The sequence below is a fragment of the Lepisosteus oculatus genome, chromosome 29, assembly GCF_040954835.1.
Source record: "Lepisosteus oculatus isolate fLepOcu1 chromosome 29, fLepOcu1.hap2, whole genome shotgun sequence".
NCBI lineage: Eukaryota > Metazoa > Chordata > Actinopteri > Semionotiformes > Lepisosteidae > Lepisosteus > Lepisosteus oculatus.
The window spans coordinates 6,119,910-6,136,115 of NC_090724.1; the positions used below are offsets into that span (position 1 = coordinate 6,119,910).

The 16,206-nt window shown below is 45.9% G+C and overlaps 1 protein-coding gene across 2 annotated transcripts in view; it reads left to right on the forward strand.

Moving 5' to 3' along the window:
• The window catches only part of insrb (insulin receptor b), a 101,900-nt gene that overhangs the window by 72,449 nt on the left and 13,245 nt on the right, over window positions 1–16,206 (forward strand). Inside the window, exons 4-11 of one of the 2 annotated variants that reach the window (XM_015365480.2) lie at window positions 6,297–6,436; window positions 7,115–7,259; window positions 8,208–8,422; window positions 8,823–8,949; window positions 9,929–10,179; window positions 10,884–11,051; window positions 12,325–12,523; window positions 13,835–13,870. In XM_015365480.2, the coding sequence (XP_015220966.1) occupies window positions 6,297–6,436; window positions 7,115–7,259; window positions 8,208–8,422; window positions 8,823–8,949; window positions 9,929–10,179; window positions 10,884–11,051; window positions 12,325–12,523; window positions 13,835–13,870 (1,281 nt within the window). The remainder of the gene's footprint in view (window positions 1–6,296; window positions 6,437–7,114; window positions 7,260–8,207; window positions 8,423–8,822; window positions 8,950–9,928; window positions 10,180–10,883; window positions 11,052–12,324; window positions 12,524–13,834; window positions 13,871–16,206) is intronic. The other variant, XM_015365481.2, reaches the window with a different exon arrangement.

Consider the following 16,206-nt stretch of genomic DNA (forward strand, 5'->3'; position numbering starts at 1 on the left):
TCCCTGCGTCCACTTGGAAGAGAAGAAAGGAGACGAGCTGGCGCTCGGGAGGGTCCTGTAGTCGGTATCCGAATAGAGCCGAGACATGCGATGAGATCGTTGCTCAGTGTAAACGTAACTCTTGCTGGCACATGGTAAGATATGTTTGATAGAGAGAAAAAAAATGCACCCCCCCTCCCCCAGAAAATTGAGGTGCTGTCTGGTAAAATCAATCACTTTCTCCATTCCACAAATAATCTATTAACACTTGTTGGTGTTACAGTGTGCACAAGCCCTTGATCAGCCTTTGATTGCATATATACATCCTTGATGTATAAGGTAGGATTCTTTAATCACAAAGGGTTCCACCTCCTATCAAATTATGATTTATAAATCGTCTGAACACCCTTGTATTTAAAAAAAAAATAAAGTAAATGCGAATAAATCGTCAACAATATGAATGTTATAAAACCATTAGTTTTTCCAAATTCCAATTTCAAATTGAGTTGACTTCTTATAGAAAAGGCTTGAAATCTCATGTTCAGTCCACAAAGTGTCAAAGTATTGAGATAAGAAATCCAGCAAGTCTCCCTTGAAGCATATTCTCATTATCGCCACTCTTCCTAGAGTTGTGAACGTTTTCAGTGCTCACGCACCAATACCACCACAGGAGAGAGTCCATGATTCACATCGACATTTAATACAATTACGATGTTCAGATATTGTTTTCTAGCTGCTTTCACTGGGACTTTTTATCATATGTCATTTTTGGCTCAGGCCTTTATCAAAGTTGTCATTTACAAAGGTTGCACACAGGATAAGGCAGTGTATTATGAACCGAATATAAAACCATGCAAGTGGAATTGAGAACAGTATAGCATTTTGCATGAAGTGAATGCGGCGCGGTGGCGGTACTGGTGAGTGTAGCTCCGCTAAGATGACGGCGCAGCAGCAGTGCCATAGTTAATATGCATTAATAGTAATAGCGACTTTTTCTTGGTCTTCTCCGCAAAAGGGAATTCAGAAATTGAAGATGTTATGGTGAATCCAATGCAGGGAAACGGGCTGGCAGTCAGACTGAGAAATGCCTGGATTAGCATAATGATTTGCTTGTCAAATTTGCGATAATCTTAATCGGCTTAACGAAGGATCATCCATTTCATTTACATAATAAAAAAGTACAGCTACAACATTTGCTAATCGGTCTCAAGGACGTAATTCGGTCTTTGTTTAGGGTTGCTTAAGTTCATCTCAAAAGTAGGCTTGTGGGGTTTCTCTGTCCAAGTTCTCAAGTTTTAAAAAGTCATTGCATGCAGACATGAAGTCTTCTGAATTGTAAAGCTCAGTTTGTTTTTTTGGGTGATTAAAAATGCCTTCGCAGCCTCACCTTAAAATGTAATAAAATTTAAAGAAGAAAAAACCACCAGGCTCAGCTGGCGCATCACGTGCAGTGAGCGTCTTGTCAGTAATTCCAAATAGTTCAGCGTTAGCCGGATCACAGCAGCCGCTCAGTCAATGAGTGCAAGCGAGTGTGAACAGGAAAGATTAAGCTACTTGCTTTACCCGAGATCTTCCCAGGAAGTTATCGAACTAAACGAAGCACCTCATTGAAGCAGAGGGCAGCAGAGGAAACGAAAACAAGTGAGAAGTCAAGAAGGCTGTGAAAGGCTCTCGTCAGGGGTGATGTTGAGTTTCCTTTGGGGCACATGAGTTAACTGTCCTCTGCACTCAGATAAGTAGACAGGACACAAGGATGGCAGAAGAACGTTTTTCCATTTGCCTGCAAAGATCCTGCTTGGTTACTTGAAGGTCTCTAGCAATGAAAAGTAAGCTGAGACCACCAAGAGAGGGAGCAGATGCAAATGCAGTGTGCATTTTTAAAGTGAAACCTCTTTTTCTTTTTCCATTGGATTACCACTAACTAATAGGAGCCTAATTAAAACTGGGTATTGATAAGCTCCATATAGTGAAATTTAAATTGTTGGTTTGTTTTGTTTAAAAAAAAAAGTCAGGGAGGCATAGATGGGGATTACAAACGACATAATTCTACCACGTAATACCCTGTTTACACTGGTAATGTATGTTATATGTTCCCAATGTGTCGCACATTGCATTTTGCAGTGCATTAGATAGTTTGCAAACAAGAGGGTTTGATCAGGTGATCTCAGTCAGCCATTTCTCAAAAGAAGCCAGGGTATCGCCTTCAGTATGGCTAGGCAGCTTGTTCCACACTCTCGCCACCCGTTGTGTAAAGTAGTGCCCCCTGACCTGATTGGAGGATCTCATTCGGCCATTTATTGAGCGGAGCTTTGGCATGGACAGCACTGCTGGGCAGGTTGTTCCAGACGCCCGGCAGTTTGTACACCAAACTCGATGAACTGCATTTTAAGTACCAGGCAAACAAAATTGTTGTTTGCGTAACTTTACATAACTTCACGTAAGGGTTGTATCCTTTTCGTTTCCTGTTGTCTGTTTACAGTGAGCTTTTGTACAGGGTACGTAAAGAGCATCAGAGCAGGCGGACAGGTTCTGCGACGTGTTGCCTCGCCAGGGGTCACCAGAATTTTCAGTTTTGCATTGCAGAAACAAGGACGTGTTCTTTTTTGTGTCTTGGAACATGAGCTAGTGACTACTGAGTAGGCGTGCCGTAGATGGTTTAAAGGGAACATTGAAGATCGCCAGTGAGACACGCAAGGAGGAGATGAGCGTTTCTCAACGTCAGGCAGGCCCTACGGATCTTCCCATTTTGTTGCGAAATCCGGGCCCTCCTGGTGTAATTTATGTCTTCGTTATCGAAAACAAGACGGCGAAATTCCATTAGCAGCTGCGCAAATCACACAGGCTGTCTCGTCAGGGCAAGGGATAGGGGAAGAGCTCTGACATCTTTTACCTTTTGTCGAAATTTTTGTACACTAGACCGATATAAATAAGACTGTCAGACATTGCATCAGGACACCTCTGTTGGAATACAGCCCTCTGCTCCTAATAGCTGCTGGGAGACGTCTTTGGCAGTGGCCGCAAGTCTGCTTTCTAAACATTTTCGTGGCATCTTGCCTCTCCTTACATCCGAGACGGCAATAAAGAATTCACTCTCCTTTCCCCCAGACACATTTTGTCGAGGCACTCAGTTCAGTTTTTTTCCTCTACCAGGACTGAATCCCAGGATGAAGCTCAGATTGTAGAACCGAGCTGCAGATGTACTCACAGCTTCAAAGCGAATGGAAATCTGCCCCTTCGGTTCCGCAAATCTTTCTTTTGGGTCAAGAGTTGGTGAACACCTTTGCTCCCGTATTTTTCTCTCTTTTACCTCCTCACGTCACCTGAGGATTTAACGCTTAACTGCCAAGACTTTTGACAAGCTAAACACAGTGTTCAGGGAAAAGGGGGGGAGTTTTTCTCATGCAGAAATTGTTCACTACCCAACATTTTTGGAGCTAAAATCTTCTTTCCTTTGTGCGGCAAGTGAGCAGTAAATCAGGTAACAGGTATTCATGTGGGCAATAAATCAGGTTTGTGACAGATATTAATATCAGGTCTGTGTCAACAACGCCCCAGTTCCTGCAAGTGAAAACAAACACTTGGCAGGTGAGTTTAATACAAGAATGGCCTCATGGTAAATTTTATTGACCCTGCGACGTGGCCAAGAAAGTCAAAGAACCATCAGAAGAGAGCCGCTGCGTTTTCCTGGAGTTTTCTTTGCCCTGTGCTCCACTAAAGGTGGCAGGCAATCAGGAGCTGTTTTGATTTTCTGTTCCTCCTCTGGCACCCTGAGATGCGCGCGCCCTCGTGCAAGGCTTCATGTGTGGTTATTATTTGCACGCTTATAAACGGAGCATTAACGCGGCAAATGGGAGGCTGTGCTGGGAAACCACAGCCACATGGGAACAATAGCGGCCTTTGTCTGCCCGCGGTCGGGGCCTTTGTCTCCTGGTAATAGGCGGCTGAAAGAGTGCGCTCTGATGCCATTGTCCCCCCTCATCGAGGGGGCTGGCGTCGCCCGGCGCGCTGGGGCTCTCTCCCCGGTCCTTGGCGTTGCGGGCGTCTATAATGCTGCCTTCGACGTCGCCCTGCTCGTCTTCTCCGTCCAGCTGGGGGCGAGAGTCAACGGCGGCGCCGCCGGGTGGTTCGGGAAAGCAGTCATGCGGCAATAAGCCCAGCTTCACAACGAAAGCACCCCCTCCTTCCCTCGCTCTCTCAGGCTCTCATTCGCCCTCTCCTCCCACCCCTCCTCCTTCCTCCCCGGCCCAGTTTGGGCCACATGACCAGAATGGAGCGCATCACCAGAACAGTGCCGGCGGATTAGATAGAGCTTCCAGCAAAGGCCCTTTTCCCTTGCGTTTCAAACCCATATGTTCCCTTCAGGCTGCTGAGACTGTGGAGGGAGTCGGGGCTTGGGATTGTCTGTGTGAGAGGATAAAAAAAATCTCGTTTATGAATGAACTGTCTGCTGCCTTGTTTTTATCTCATTCCCTGGTTTTGTGAATGGATACCTGGAAGACGAGGCCTTTACCTTTTTTGCATGGTTGTTCCCCTTGAGCGGGAGCTCCCCAGCCCAACACCTGTTTGAGCCCTCAGCTACACAATCAGACCCTTCTTTGACTTAAAGGGAGGAGCTGCCGTCCCAATTTCTCAGACCGGTTCTTAAATCTTGGCAACGGAAATAAATTCATTGACGGTATCGAAACGTTGGACAAATTCAGAATAAAGCACAAAATCGTGAACTCCGTGAAAGTACTGTGTGGTCGCAGTGTTGCCATGGGCGAGCGCAAAGGTTTGTGACGTGGCCCTTCCTGCTAAGTTGTCCAGCAGGCGTTTCACCATGGAAATGTTCAGTGATCAGCATGCCGAGTTAACAAGGAGCATTTGTCGGCTAAGTCGTTTCAAAGTCGCGAGCAATATTTCTATTGGATTAAAAGAGGTGTATTCGTCGTGAGACCCTGTAACACTGGGAACTTTGCAACCTGTTTTGGTGCCATGTCCCATTCAGAGCTACACAGAGCTCTTTTCTGCAATTCAAAAATTACAGAAGCAAAAGGACTGCTTTGCTCTGTCTAGTCCTTAAACACTTTTCTTTCCATCTTAGACCCGACCTGCTTGCAACTCCTTATTGTGCATCTGAGCAGATTTCAATAAGGAGTGATGAGCAAAGTGTATAAACAAGGTCTAGCTCCTGCCCCTCTGTGGTGGCTTTTGGAAGTGAAGCTGTTTTTGCACTGTCAGACAGGGGAGCCCTTAACAGTAGCTTCCTGAGACCTTTGATCCCGGGACATGATGTGAGATGTGGCAGAACCAGACGCCAACAAAAATGGCTGTGCTTTCTTTTAATCACTAATGTGATGCACACTAGCCAGCTTGCACTGCCTTGAAGGGTTTTGTCAGTACAGCTAGGCTCTACTAGCTAGCTCTGAGAGGAAGCCATGTGTTCTCAAGTTAGTTTGGTATTTTTGCCAATCTGTGACATCAGCGTCAGACGGTTCACCCTTGGTTATTTTACCAAAGCTGCATATTTCAACAGAGGCTGAACCATTTCACTGATAGTTTATCTGCACTACCAAATGATGTGAAAAACGGAGGTATGCCTGTCATACAATTAATTCCATTCCTGTGAGGTTCAAAGAAACATTCTTGGCATTTTTATTTTATCTAGCATCAGAGGAGGAAACTATTTTATTTCTATAATTTTTTTTTCTAAGGCAAAGACAAAATGGCCATTATGTTTAGTTTTTTTTAACAAACATTTGCACTGTGACAGGCAGGCACTTTATCGGGAAGGAATGTGTTGTGCGGTTTCAAAGAAGACAAAAACAAGCCAAAAGGAAAAACAAGACGATTGTCTGCTTCTGAAGGTCAAGATGTTGTTGGGGAACAATGAGCTCTTATGTTTTTCTCTGGTACATTTCAAGCAATGTGTGAAGTTGAGGGGGATCATCCTTGATTACTCCACTCTGCCCACAAGATAAAAAGCCTTTTTTTGCTCAGCCCATTTATCTGTTAGTAGTCAAATCAATTTCCTTGGCCCCCAGTTAACATTAAATCCTATTGAAGTTACTGTACAGTTTCACTTGTCATATGTCTTGTCTGATGCATCACAGAGCTTCTTGTGTTTTATTAGAAAAGGGAACTTTTATTGGAAAAGCCACACATTTCTTTTTATCTGACTAGCTTGTGCTTTCTGAATGTCAAGCCTTCACTTAGCTTTGTTGCTCTGCCTAGCATCAGTGAATGTTTTTATAAAGTGCTCTGCGAACCCAATCGCAGTGAAAAGAAGTGCTGTTAAATGAGACCTTGGTTGATGGCTGGATTGTCTTTAATTGCAGGTTGAACTGCACCCCCTGTGCCGGCTTGTGTCCGAAGGTGTGCACAGGTGTGAAGACTGTGGACTCTGTGACAGCAGCACAGGCTCTGCGTGGGTGCACCATACTCAACGGCAGCCTGGTGATCAACATCCGTGGTGGAAGTAAGCTGGGAGCTCACTTGCTTAAGTGTCCTTAGGAAGATTGACAACAGCAATGCTGCTGACACATGAACTTGGCCAACAAGTGTCTTAGTCAACACAGGTAGTTGTGTCGAAGATTAGTGGCTCTTTATCTTTGAGATTGAACCTTGGATTTACAGTCCTGGTCCTGGAGAGTTCCAGTTCAGTTATTCTTACAGGTTATTCTTTATCGCTTGCTGTTTGAAGAATAGGAGCACTGACATAACCTATTGATCAGTTAATCAGTTAAGTAATGTTTCATTGAAGGGAGCACAGGTCTTGGAGGGCTGAAGGATTTTCTGTTTTTTGTGCCCTGTGATCTGTAAATTATTTAATTGAACACACACCACCTGTTTAATTGGCCATGGTTAAATTCATTCCCGGCCCTTAACAATTGATTTAAAGGCTGCCTCTGAAACATGCTGGACTGGTGCTCATCTGGAGCAGTAGTGGAAACCACTGGGCTCCACACAAAAACATAAAATGTTGGGTAGCTCAAGTGAAACAAAAGACCTTTGACCATGGGAGAATTAGAAGTTCCCATAGGCTTTCAGACTGAGACCTTTTGTGTTTACCTGCCTTCAGACCAGGCCAGCTGCTGACTGGTCACTCCAGTCTTTAACTCGTTCCTAATAACCATTTCTTCTGTTCCCCCTTCAGACAACATTGCGGCCGAGCTGGAAGCCAACCTGGGGCAACTGGAGGAGATCACTGGCTACCTGAAAATCCGCCGGTCCTACGCGCTCGTGTCCCTGTCCTTCTTGCGCAAGCTCAAGCTGATCCGTGGGGAGGTTCTGGAGTCGGGGTACGGGTTTGTCAGCACGGTCTCAGTTCTCATGAAGCTTTTGGGTGTCCTGCTCACTGACAGCGAAGGGGCTTTGGTTGTGATCTGGCACTGTTCCTCCAAGTGCTTTCTCAACCCATGAAGCAGTCCCTGCTTCACTAAGCCAAGCATGCATGTTGAAATGAGCAAGCCCTGGTTCGCTAAGTTTGGGATATTACTGATATGAATCTGAAGGCAGCCATTCAGACAGAGAAGGGCTGTCAGGTTGTAGACTGCGGGACAGGTTACTTTTAACCTCCTGGTGAGGTGGTTGCAGTAGTGATTCTGCTCAATATGCGAGTTAAGACTATGGGAACCTGTGCCTGACTGAGAAGCCAGTGGTGTAAAGCTCCTGGATTTTGACTGCCTCCAATTCGAAATGCCCTCTAAGAGGTAGTGCATGTTGAAGTGGGACTGTATACGTTGCACCTCTTCAGCACTACAGTATTACTACTGAACCACATTGTGGAACATATTAGAGTAATTGCTGGGATCTTTTCATATAGCCTTTGCCAAAAGGTATAGTAAGACTTTAACATGCTTTAACAGCTGCAGTAAGTAATTTCCCTTTGCAAGGTGTTAAGAGTAGATGTAATCGGACCTAATGACCTAAGGACCTAGCACTCAAAAGTGTTACCCATTTTTGTCCATGGAAGGACAGGACAAACACCCACAAACACATCATAAAACAGGACAATAGAGTGTGACAGACTTCTTTCTGACCCTGTGTACTATATATGAGAGCAGGGAAACCCTTGCAGAATTTGTTCCGCAGGGCAGATCCATTGCTCGTTGCTGTACTTATTGAGGCTCAACATAACTGAATCGGCGCAAGACAGCGTCCTGTTTCTCTCATGAAGAATTCCCACAGCACGGGATGTTCTCTTCCCGGGGATGCAGGATTGAATTTATTTCATCTGCTGCTTTCAGGAATTTCTCGTTCTATGCGCTGGACAACCAGAACCTGCGTCAGCTGTGGGACTGGTCCAAGCACAACATGACCATCCTCCAGGGCAGGATGTTCTTCCACTTCAACTCCAAGCTGTGCATGTCGGAGATCAGGAAGATGGAGGAAGTGACGGGGACCAAAGGCCGCGACATCAAGAACGACATCTCCATGAAGACCAATGGAGACCAAGCATCATGTATGTCTGCATCCTGCAGTCATGCTACCAGATACGAATGGGTTTTTGCGTCCACTGTCACAGTAGGAATATTGGAATGTCAGGGCTGATTGTTTTTAGTCTGCCCAGGCACTGTTGTTTTCATCTTTCCATTTTGCTGTCGTCTTCTGACCTGGAAGAGTGAAGACCTCATTTAACCAGTCACTAGTATAACTGAAGATGTGTGAGTGGCAGGCTCAGGAGGAACAGAGGCTGCTTTATTTCAGTGTCATTTGATATTATCCAGCACATCTTGGCTTTCCATGATGTTACTTCTCAAGAAAGAAATGCCAGTAGCTAAAAATGTAATTGTAACCTTGAGTGTCAAACGTTGTGAAGGAGCATCTTCTTCACAGCAGTGTTGTTTCTGCCTTCCTTCCAGGTGAAACCCAGGTCCTGAAATTCACCCAAATAAGAACGTTGTCTGATAAGATCATCATTAAATGGGAACCATTCTGGCCACCGGATTACAGAGATCTACTGGGTTTTATGGTCTTATACAAAGAGGCGTAAGTAGTGCAACATTCATGTAATAAACTGAACATAGAAAAGTTCTTAAAGGCAGCCCTCAATAAGGTCTGTGCACAACACCTCATTTTCAGTTCCCCTTAATCACTCAAGCATTCCTGTTCACCACTGGAATAACAGATTGAAAACATTTAGTGCCAGTAGTTTTGTAAATGGTAGAGCGTCATTGAAGTTGAATTTGCATTTTTCATCGAGGAGACATTAAAATAATAAAAAAATAATCTTTGGTGATATTTTGCTAAATTACATTGAATAGAAGTTGCTATAGACTGTGTGAAGTGCAAGCCTCATGAAAACAGTAATACAGGGTTGTCTTTGAGTATAATGTGAAGTGCTCTGTTAGCAATGTGATGGTGACAGACCTCAGACCTGTAAGATACAGCTGATGATCACCACAGGATTTCATTCTCATAAGCCATGATGTTTTTGTCAAAACTTGTTGATATGAGACGTTGCTATATCAGTGTGAGACTAAGCAGGTCTGCAGCTCAGGTTCCTTAGGATGAGTTGTTTAGTCACCATTTTAGATATCCTTGATTCTCTAACCTAGATAAGCATGGTGATATCATGTTTACGTGTCCTGCTTCCACACCTCAGACCTTGTAATGATGGTGTTGCTAACATCCACAGCACCAGGGCCCGGTACTTAACCTGAGTGCAACTGTTAGCCTGCTTTTCATTAATCGCCCCACAGCACTAATTACGTACCGAGCTGGATAAGTTTTAACACTGTCAACTATGTACAGAGACATGTAGGAGGAGATGTAGGCTGTGCAGCGCCTCACCTGAACTGCACTTCAGACCTTGTGATTGAGTCACGTCCTTTAATCACAGGCCTTTCTGTGAAAAGCTATGGTTCACCATGAGCCGAAGCTGACATGCTAACCAATTAGAGCTTGCAGAAGATGGATGAGGGTGCTGTTTATTGAGCCGGTGTTTGTTTCCTGTGTTCTTATGTAGCCCCTATCGCAACGTGACCGAGTTTGATGGGCAGGACGCGTGTGGATCCAATAGCTGGGTGATTGCTGATGTGGACCCGCCGCCTCGTGCGTCGGATGGCCGGGACCAGGTGGAGCCCGGTCACCTCATCCATCCTCTGAAGCCCTGGACCCAGTACGCCATCTTCGTCAAGACCCTGCTGTCCGCTTCCGACGAGCACCAGGTCCACGGGGCGAAGAGCGAGATCATCTACGTCCGCACCAACGCCACCAGTCAGTACTTCTCATTTCGTCCGTTGAAAGTTGAAACGACGAGCGGTCAAACCAAGAAACAGGTGGAAGGGTGAAAGGGAATCTCAAAGGGTGGCCATTATCCCCATTAAAGCTTGGCTTCCACGAGCTCCTCGTCATTGCTCAAGGTCCCAGCACAAGCTCTAAAAAAAAAGGCAATTAATCACAAACTTGCGAAATTGTATAAGATGTTTCCTCTAAGCTGAACTGACCTTCGGTGACCTGGTCTTTCTTCTCAGTTCTCCTTGAACCTCTCTTGGAACAGGTTGGTCTTACTCACAGGGCAATGAGGAGTAAGAAACCTGGCCTTCCAGGCGTCAGCTGAGACGAGTTCACATCACGCTCTTATAGGGCATCATGGTGCAGAACAGAAAAACAAGAAAGTAGTGCACCAGTAGGCCTGGAGTTGACGACGTGGTTCATCATGTGTGCAAGACGCATTGCAGCTTTGTTTAAGAGGTTGTCATTATTGATGGACTTATCCAAATCCCTGTCTGACAAGACATGCCATCGAGATTGCAAGTCCTCATGTGATTACGTCGGTTCTGAACAGGGTAACGCACTGTGGGTTCAGGGTACCCCTTCACACCAGATGAGCTGTTTGCCTAATCTCAGTCTTGAGCTCTGAGAACTGGGACCAGGCCAATACCAATACTTCTCTTTTGTTTGTTTTTGGCGCATTCCAGAGCCCTCGGTCCCACTGGATCCCATCTCGTCCTCCAACTCTTCCTCTCAGATCATGCTGAAGTGGAAGCCCCCCACAGACGCCAACGGCAACATCACCCACTACCTGGTCTTCTGTCAGCAGCAGCCCGAGGCCAGCGATCTCTACAAGTTCGACTACTGCCAGAAAGGTAGGGGGAGAAAGGCTTTTACCTCACGGACTTTGTAAAGCAAGTCTAAATACGGGCCCCTCAAAAAAAAAATGTCGCCCGAGCCGGCGGTGACAGATGTCGTGGAAAGACTGAAGCTGATTTGCCTCTTCTCAAGTGATCCTGCTTAGCCAGGGTCGCTCGCTGCATTGCGTCCTTTGTGGAACGTTGTGGAGATAGCAAGGTCGCCCTGCAGCACAGGAATGAAAAGTTCCTTCACTGCTGCCTACAGCTCCCTTTGCTTTGTCCGTTTTCCATTGCTGGCGCGAGCCGTCGCCCGGGAGCCAGGTGCAGGACTTGGGAGAGGCGCCTTTATGCCTCTGACTCTGGATCATGGAGTCAGATGAGATCGGCGGGACTGCCCGGAGCCTGGTTGTGTTGCAGTGAGCTCATTTTACAGTGTTCGTGCAAGGTGCTCACCCATATCTTGACCGTGGATTACATGAGTTACTAGGATAAAAGTACCAGATTAATGTTCACTAGGGCTCATGTGGCGTGTAGATTGATAATAATTAATAATTCTTTGCACTTATCTAGTGCTTTTCTGGACACCCCGCTCAAAGCACTTTACAGGTAATGGGGATCCCCTCCACCACCACCAGTGTGCAGCCCCACCTGGATGATGCGCCAGTCCGCTCCCCACACACCAGCTCTCAGTGGGGAGGAGAGCAGAGTGATGAAGCCAGTTCAGAGAGGGGGATTATTAGGAGGCCACGATTGGTAACAGCCAGTGGGAAATTTTAGACAGATTAGACAGGAGCAGGTTGTTCCCTTTATTGTAACGTGACTTGCTTAGTTGATCAATTGATGAAACATTTTCCTATTCTTTGAGTAACGGGTGATTTCAGTGATCTGTAAGAATAGCTGGAAGGTGATGCACCCGGACCAGGCCTGAGCCAGCGTCTTCATGTTGGTTGCCTAGAAGTTGTTTTTTGTGTTGTCAGATCACTAGTAAAATGGATAAGCAGAGGCCAGAGGAATACATCTTTGGAGGTCCTTGCTTATGCATGGACATGACACCGCTTTGTTCTACATTCTGTCCGTCTACGAACATAAGAACGTGGGAGAGGTTGAGAAGAAGAACTAGGCCCAGTTTGCTAGTTTTGATTGCTGGTGGATTATTGATCCAAATCGGCTGTTTCTGGGTGGATCCAAGGGAATTATCTTCAGCCTTTTAACAATTCGGACAGGTACGGATGTCCATGCTTTTGGGTTGATTTCAGTCTGATTTTTAAAACTTTCCTTCTCTCACCAGGGATGAAGCTACCCTCCAGGGCCCCCACGCACCAGGACACAGAAGAGGCGCAGAAGTGGAACCAGACCGACGAGCCGGGCCAGTCGGGCCGGTGCTGTTCCTGCCCCAAAACCGAGACGCAGCTGAAGCGTGAGGCAGAGGAGTCGGAGTACAGGAAGACCTTCGAGAACTACCTCCACAATGAGGTCTTCGAGATCAGGTACCTCCCCATGAGCATGTGCCTGCTGTCACTCTCGGCTCTTCAGATGCCTCTGTCCCCTTGTCACTCCTGGTCCTAATTTTATCCCAGTGTGTGTTCAGTCACCCGGCAGAGAGCAGGCCTCGATAGTCAAAACCTAAGATTGCGCGTTGGGATTTCACATTTCAAGTCGTTCTTCTTTCTTGTTTTGTTTTTCTCCTCAAATCCTCCGATTTCATTGTTAAAATCTTCCGTTTATATTTAACCTCGAAAACCAGCCCAACCAACCTGACAAAAGGGTTTTTAGAGAATTAAAAAAAGAAGGATTTTCTTTTCAATTGGAGGGTAGCTCTGGAGTTTTTCCCAAAACATCTGCAAAAGGTTGCTGATAACTGCTGCCACCCCATCTCTATCCCTGGCCTGTCAGCAGGTCCTGTCCAGAAATTTCACCTACATCTCCTGCAAACAAGACGCATCCAGTGAGAGAAACATCCTGTTAAAAATATCTGGTCCTGTTTCACATTATTTCATGGGGCGGAGCGTGGAAGGTTGCCGGTTCAAATCCCGCAGCCAGCAGAGGAATCCTACTCTGTTGGGCCCCTGAGCAAGGCCCTTAATCCCAACTGCTCCAGGGGCACTGTACAATAGCTGACCCTGCGCTCTGACCCCAGGCTTCTCTCCCTGTCTCCCTGTGTATCTATGTGTCTCATGGAGAGAAAGCTGTGGTATGCGAAAAGACGATTCCTAATGCAAGAAATGGCATAGGGCTAATAAAGTGATATTATTTTATTTCTAAAATCAATTCAGCAATAGGATCAGTCAATCCTGCGTGTACAACATGGAGGGGAAAAAGGGTTAAAGAAACATAAACTCCGAGAGAGTTCTCTGCACAACCGCAGTCTGATCAGATGAAGGTCATTCCAGGCCGTTCATGTGTTTGTGCATGTAGATGCCATCAGGCAGTGCAAATTCTTCTGTAGTGTTTTTTCCCTTTTAAAAACAAGTCCAATGACAGTTAACAGCATGTGATCTTTTTGAGTGGAGACAGCCAGACCTTGCAGTCCAGTAAGAGCAGGAATTATCTGATCTCCTGGGTATCATCCCCCTTAAAAGAGAGGCCCTCCAAGCTGAAGTTACAAGACTTTATTCAGCCCTGTTCCCCGCCTCTCCCCACTGCACGTTATCATCAGGTAGGGTTTACTTGACACCCAGTGCAGAGGCGAACGCATGTATTCAGGCCTGGTCTTCAAGTCGGTGGAGTATCTCGGTCGGGCTTGGATAGAGGTGGGAGAAACAGGTGCCCTGAATGCGGCTGGTTTCTTGTTTTCACAGAACATCTTCTGCAGGGCTGGAGACGAACGAGGATCGGTAAGCACGGCGTTGGGCAGAGACAGCACTCTTCTCGCCCTGCCGGCAAAAATAAAAGCTCTGATGACCTCTGTAATTTGGTGCCTTAATTTGGAGATTTGCTTCAGCATCCTTTCTTTTTCAAGCAGCTGATTCTCAAAAGCTTTAATGATTCTATAATAAGAAAGCTATATGGAAGCCTCTTTGCTCATGGCACTAATAGCTACACAGTGTCCCAACAATACGTGGAAGATGTCTCCACAGATGATACAGGACACAGAGCTTGTGGAACAGTGACAGAGCTAAGACCTTTACCCCTGAGTTTAAGAAAAAGGGGAAAGAAAGGTTTTAGGTGTTGAAGCAAGTCATGGTAAAATATGATCTCAATCAAAAATGTGCTTACCTTGTCAAATGTGAGTTGCTACTTTTGTCATTGCAAAAAAAAAAACCTTAATTTGTAAAATGACATGCAGTTGTTTTATTGTGCTTTAGCATTATGTGAACTGCCTTTGTTTTAGCTTCCCAGTCTTTGGCAGTTGTTAATGTGGGGAAACACTGTTGTTGGCCATGTGGTCTTGTGGGATGGTATGCCTGATTATCAGTCTTTGCTGGCACCCACTGGCGTGAGGTTCCCACATGTCGGGCCTGCCAGGGTAGTGTCGTTGGTGTGTGAAATGCAGGCCTTTCTTCCCATAACTGTACCCATGGGGCCAGTTGGCTGTGATCATTCTTGCTAATGCCAGTCTGTGTGTCTGTCATCCGGACAGCAGCCCTGCAGACCAGGACCCTGCGGGGGTTTAACCTTGTGGCAGAGGTGATGACTAGATCATCCAGCGAGAAGAGGCAAAATTTGTGCCGAATGTTGGCGCCAGTTTTTTCTCAACCTCTTTCATAGAAATCCCTAGCACACTTCAGTCTCTGTGGAAGGGTCACAAAGGGTTTTTCGTGCTTTTGTTGTCTTACACTTGGAAGTTCAGCGGGTGCAATGAAGGCATAGTGATTGGTGAAGCTGCCGCGCAGCTCTTGGGTCTCGAGTTTTTGCGAACCTGGGGCACCCCTTTGTGCAAAGTGTTTTTGTTTGTTGGTGGGTCTTTATCAGGTCCTTCCGCTACCTCCTGCCTTACAAAAGACCCGCAGATAAGGTTCACTGGGGTCAGCTGTGCCGTGATGGACTAGCAGCCTGTCCAGGGTGTAGTCGCATCTGAGTGTGAATCCATACACAGGCCCTGTGACATGGACCGGCATCACGACCAGGGTATGCTGCTGTGGTGGGCTCTGGGTTTCAGCAACCCCTGCCGAGGACGAGTGACTTTTTCTAAGAATGGATGGAAATGCAGTGACTTTCACTTTTCAATACCTGCAGCACTGTTCACAGGGTTTAAGTAATAAATAGGTAGGCGGTGTTCAGCAACCCTTGAACATAGATCCCACCTGGGACGAGTGATCAGTGCCAGAAACATCCAGCTAATTGATCTTCTGACCTATTTCATGTGCTTTAGGGTTGAAGCCACTGTTTCCATGTATCCATTTCCCCATGTGTTTCGGAGACTGAAGAGTCTGAGGTCTTGCCTCATTTAAACTGAACCTCTGTAATTCCAGGATCTAGACCAGCTTTTTGAGGTGGACTGTTTTTTCACTTTTGATTAGGCCTTTATCTTTGTGGCTTATGGGCTGTTATAGATTTCCCTGCATACTTACGGACTGAGATTTTATCATGGAAAAACCTTTGCCCAGTGCTGTCATTTTCCTTGTCGGTGCTGGATTCCGTATCTCATATCCATTCCACATGAGAATGAAAAAACAGATACTCCCTGGAATAGACTTGGGTGCCATCTAGTGGCGAAGAGACGTTCCCACACATGGTTTCTCGGAGAACCAGGCCCTCTGGTGCTGTTTGAGCCCTTCTTCGTTATTTATTAATATCCATTTGCATTTGCTTTAGAATAAGGGCTCTCCCCCTGATATATATACAAGAGCTGTTTATTAAACGACAAAAGATTTTGTTACCTTTTGAATACCTGTCATTTTTGTTTTTGGAATCATTTGGCTTAAGCGTAAGTCTCCAAGCAGTTTGATAATCTTTCAGAAACTGTTGCATACGTAGCCATGACATCCTTATGCCTTGCCATGTAATTTTATTTAGCTCCTCTGGAACTCAGCTGGAAAGTGCAGGAAAGGCAGAACAGTGTTTTGATGGTAACGTTGTAACAAGTCTCTGTTCTGTGTTTTTTCCTCTGCGCTGGTCCTTTGTCTTCCGCTTAGTCTTAGAGAAATTGCATTGAAACATGTTATTCTTTGTTCCATATGCCAGCTATTAATGCTGGTCTTGGGGGGTTAATTTTGGTGTAATCTTTGCT